Source organism: Triticum urartu, chromosome 1 (assembly GCF_003073215.2).
Source record: "Triticum urartu cultivar G1812 chromosome 1, Tu2.1, whole genome shotgun sequence".
Lineage (NCBI taxonomy): Eukaryota > Viridiplantae > Streptophyta > Magnoliopsida > Poales > Poaceae > Triticum > Triticum urartu.
Genome location: NC_053022.1, coordinates 169336 through 174185, shown reverse-complemented (window position 1 = coordinate 174185; position 4850 = coordinate 169336). Strand labels below are relative to the sequence as shown.

At 48.1% G+C, this 4850-nt stretch overlaps 1 protein-coding gene across 1 annotated transcript; it reads right to left on the bottom strand.

Moving 5' to 3' along the window:
* Nucleotides 1–2650: 2650 nt before the first annotated feature.
* On the bottom strand, nucleotides 2651–3855 carry LOC125514537. The gene is made up of 3 exons (XM_048682698.1): nucleotides 3741–3855; nucleotides 3358–3653; nucleotides 2651–3268 (listed from the first exon to the last, which is right to left on the bottom strand). Exons 1-3 carry the CDS (start codon nucleotides 3798–3800, stop codon nucleotides 2980–2982), a joined length of 645 nt encoding a protein of 214 aa, XP_048538655.1. The 5' UTR covers nucleotides 3801–3855; the 3' UTR covers nucleotides 2651–2979.
* Nucleotides 3856–4850: the final 995 nt, after the last annotated feature.

Below are 4850 nucleotides of genomic sequence, written 5' to 3'. Positions count from 1 at the left end.
AACCCGACCCATCCACCAACAACTATCATAAATTTCAAATTTCTTGTTGTTCGTCCTCTCCACCTTCATTGTGGCGTTGTACTCAACCACATTAACAGGACGTTTGAACTTGACGTCGACAATCCCGAGTTGCGACCTACCGACATCAGGATCTTCGGGTGGATCTACACCACGATCGGCGGTAGTCCTTCTGGAACCTTGCGGATGTCCTCTGACGGCACTGTCTTGTCAGCATGTACTCGCCTCCACCAAAATACTTCCTTCAACAACCATGCCACCCACGCCATTCATCTTAACCAAGGAAGTACCGCAATGCTCATGCAGGGCACCATGTGGGTCCGCTGAGCATGCATGATAGTCCAGGTTCCTCTGACTCCCTTGCTGAAGTTGATGAAGCCATGACTGATCCGAATCTCTTCCTCCAGTTCCCTCCATGACACCGTCAGGATTATGGGTGCTCATGTATCACCTTGTTTAATCAAAGATTTCTCAAAATCAACTCTCGTCGGTAGCCCGGGTTCGACCATAAAGCATTCTGAATTTGATTGAGCACCCTTACTCACTGTAAAAAGGGCTATACACACTTCGTATAACCATATGAAGATCATACTGTGTATTTCCAGAGTAAGTTCTCCCGAAAACTAGTTGTCAAAATATCCTATAATCTACATCTACATACTTAATAAATATGACACAACAGGTGTTCTTGATTTGATACAATAGCATACCAATTTTTTTAAAAATACCAAAAAATAAGGTCTCTTGGACTTTTGGGGGCTTTCCAGCTGAGAGGCACAGCTAATTTTTTTAAATAATACATTTTTTTATTAATTTGCACAAATATTACGCTCAAAAAATAATTTTCAAAAATAATACACCGTCGGCCCGCAGCCGGCCGAGTGGACCTAGTCGGCCCACAGCAGGCCGACTGAGACCCTATCGGCTAGTTGCTGGCCGATTGGCTGTCGGCCACCAGTTCAGGTCCAGTCGGCCAGTAGTGGGCCGACAGAGCCTAATTGGCCTGCTGTGGGCCGACAGCGACTAATTGGCCAGCTGCGGGCCGACAGGGACTAATTGGCCTGCTGTGGGCCGACCGGTGCATGCCACCATTTTTTTTCCCGAACGCTCCCTGGATTTTTTAATAAACTATGACGTATTTCGTGCAACCCTTTGCCTGTAATATTTTTTCGCCATATGTTCGTTCCCGCCATATGTTCGCGCCAACTCTTTCCCGCCACCTGTTTCCCGCCATACCGCAGTCGTTCTTTCCCGCCATTTTCTCATCCCTACCTATAAAACCCCCTTCAGACAGAGGAGGATAAGCATTCCAGTGTAGTGTAGTTGAGATGTCCCATTATCCTTTTGATCGTAGTTTTCACCCTGAGATGAGCAGGACTCTTCTGAGGCTAGCTACCGATTTCAGGATGGACAATAGGATAGTTCCATGGGACGAACTCACCGGTAGTGACACCATAATGAATGAGTTGGCTCACGAATTACGTATGTCTGGGTGGCCTGAAAGGACCTATGAGGAGGTACGTATAGAACTTCTTAGGTTGCATGCAAGGTGGAAGAAGGTAGTGGAGCCAGGAGAGTGAAACTTTCAGAAGGACTGCAGAAAAGCATCCATTTTTATGGACTGAGGAGAGCGAGGACGAAGATGATATCTTCATGCCGCCGCTTCCGGGTTCTGCATCGTCAAAGAGCAAGAGTTTTGCATCGTCCAAGGCAAGAGTACTGCATCCTCGAAGGGCAAGAGTTCTGCATCGTCCAAGGGTAAGAGTTCTGCATCCTCGAAGGGCAAGAGTTCTGCATCGACGGAGGATGACGATGATGACTTCATGTAGTTTTTATGATGTATGTTGTAAGTTTAGTCGTATGTACCGTTAATTTAGATGTAGTTCTATCTAGTTGTTTATACTGTCTTGTTGTACGAGCATTATGTTCTATCTAAATATGATGTTGTAGTTCGGATTACCATTGATGTTCTATCAATATGATGTTGTAGTTCGGATAACAGAGTACTAAAATAGAGTAGGCATATGTCTCATACATAAGTACATAGTCATTTGTCTCATACATAGAATAGACATAAGTGGTCATGTCTCTACTGATAGATGGAAGCGTCAGTGACGACGTCTGGCCTGGCGGGGAGGCGGATCTGGAAGCGGCGACCATCCCAACCTGTTAGGTGGCCTAATGTTACGAGGAGGAATTTCAGACTCTCCCTGGTCATGCTGTGTATCCTGTGTGGGGCCTGGTGGAGGAGTCGAATACATGTTCATCCACTGGGTGTGCTGCGACATCTGAGCATGTATGTTCTCCTCGGGATGTTGATCACTCCCCCACGTATCATGTGATGCTGAAGGAGAGAGATATCCGTAGGCTCCTGCACGATGGAACGTTTAGTCATGAAGAATGAGGTCGCCTCAATTAATATTGAAAACAATAAAAATGAAGACACTTACCTGCTGGTTGTGACGGCTGCTCTGGCTCAAACCCGAAGCTCGACGACGGGACCGTGCTGTTGTGGCTGTGGAGAAAACACGAAGCTCGACGAGGGACCGTGCTGTTGTGGCTGTGGAGAAAACACGAAGCTCGACGTGGGACCATAGTGCTGTGGTTGCTGCCACGTTGAACTGTCCAGGTTGGTCAGGACGGGGTGGCCTGGTTGTCGGCTGATGTGCTAGACGTGGACGTGGTTGATGTCGGTGCATGGAGTGACGCGGCTGCTGCTGCTGGTGCTGAACAACGTCGGTTCTCCGGGTGCACGTGATAGCCTCGTACACAGTCCGTATCTTGTTCTGAATTCGTTCCAAGAAGGGCTGTAGCACTGGACGGTGCTGAAGAAGAGGTCCAGACGACAGTGATCGTCCAAAGGTGGTCACGTCCTCGTAGAGTTCGTGTGTCAAGGTAGCCTGCAAATTTCCATGACGATTAATAATGTATGTCTCTTGCACGTCAAAGTATGTGACAACATTACTTAAAGAAAATATATCTTACCGCGTACTGCCTAGAGCCCGAAGTGTCATAGCTCGGGTACATATCCGACGGAGTAGGATCCGGTATCTCCTCTGGGTGGGAGTGCTCAACGATGCGTAACCGTGTTCCGGTCATGTAGCGCCGCAAATAGAGATTGAATTCATTGAGATCAAAATTGTGATTCTCGTGCCATAGATGTGTGTTTGCTGTCTCCCATTCTATAACATACGGCTCTAGTCTAACTAGCCAGTCAGCAGTTGTCCTGGTCATGCCCTTCCTTGTCGTCCTAAAATTGTGGTGTGTGTTCAACAATTACCTAAAGCTTCGAATGGAGTACTATGAAAGATAATGCAACATTGAAAAACTGGTTAATACCTGTGGATGTGTGCTGGCACCGGGTTCTCTATAGGGGGAGGCAGCTCCAACTGCAGAAGACCAAATTGCCTCATAACCCTCTGTTGTGCCATCTCCTCGACGAAGACATCGAAGATGATCTTTGATTTTGTCATCCAGTAATCTCGGTCCCTTGTGCATAGCACAGACAGACCACCAGGGTATCTCGCTTGTATGGCTGCTTCCGTGTAGGGCTGCCAGATGACCCCGGTGTACGCATCGAACTGCTCGTTCAATGCTGTGTATGCCTTCCTGGTCTGATCACTAGCAAAGCGTCTCTGCAGAAAACAAAAGTTAGTAGCCGCTAGCATCGAACTATCTCTTGTGCAGAAAAAAGTTGCATTAAACTATAACACGGTGCATACCTCGCGACGTGTCCAACACAGACCGAAAGTAGGCATGTCGATGCCGTCAGCATCAAACATGGCGTCTATAGGCTCACGAACACGTACATCTGGTCGCCCTATAGAGAACCTCTCCCACGACCATAGCTTGTAGGAATAGAGGGCATCCAAGAAGGGCTGGCTTTCTCGATGTAAGCTGGCAACCGTTGCACATACCTCGGTATGTAGCCGCTAAGACCGCCGAACCCCAACTCCTCTGTCTGATCTGATCCGCCGTCTGAGCGCTCGCTATCTCGAGTGCCATAGGGATGTAGAGCGCGTTAATAGTGGTGACATGGTTCTCTGTGAACATCACCTTGCCGAAAAGCCACATTAAGTAGGCCTCCAGGCTCCGAGTGATCTGTTCCGCAGTCAACGGCGCCCGGAAGTTTTGGATCTGCATTAAGCAAAGAGAAAGTTTTAGTTAGCCGCAGTTATTTTCTGTAAAACCATATGCACGATAACTTGAAGATAAGAGGTTGGGGAAATTACCCGGAAATTGAGCAACCACTCATACTTAGGTCCGTGATGCTCCCATACCGGATCCGGAGCATCCGGAAAAACACCATGAAAACGTTGTGTAAGGGCTCGCTCCCAACCAGCCGGTGCGTCCAACGGTCCTATGGCATGACCTGCCAACGGTAGTCCGAGCAAAAGTGACACATCCTCCAGAGTAGGAGCCATCTCTCCCCATCGGAAGTGAAACGTGTGGGTCTCTGGCCTCCAACGGTCCACTAAGCAGCTCAGCAAGGACCCGTCGATGGCGATGCGTTTCTCACCCGGGATAGACTCAACCAGACGCGCGAAAGGTAAAAGGCCGGCCCATTTCAACCTTCATCAGAGAACATTTCAGTTAGTGTCTCCCATTAATATGCATGTCAGTGTGCAAATTAATAAAACACGTACCGCTGAAGCCATCCTGGGTGTATCATCCAGTTTTCTTTAGGAGTGCGAGTGACCAGAGGCTCAAGCTTGCGCTCATACCATATCGCACCACGATGACCCCTATCAATGTCCCCATTCAGCAACCACATTCCCGACATTCCTGCACATAAAAAATCAGAACATAGTGCCACACTTAATAAAAATTCA

Bases quoted from the DNA above. Each gene is read 5' to 3' on its own strand.
- LOC125514537 (XM_048682698.1), bottom strand. From the start codon at position 3,800: ATGTTTGATGCTGACGGCATCGACATGCCTACTTTCGGTCTGTGTTGG. The intron at 3,654-3,740 runs GTATGCACCGTG...TGTTTTCTGCAG, and splicing joins TGTGTTGGACACGTCGCGAG to AGACGCTTTGCTAGTGATCA. The intron at 3,269-3,357 runs GTATTAACCAGT...CCACAATTTTAG, and splicing joins GTGCCAGCACACATCCACAG to GACGACAAGGAAGGGCATGA.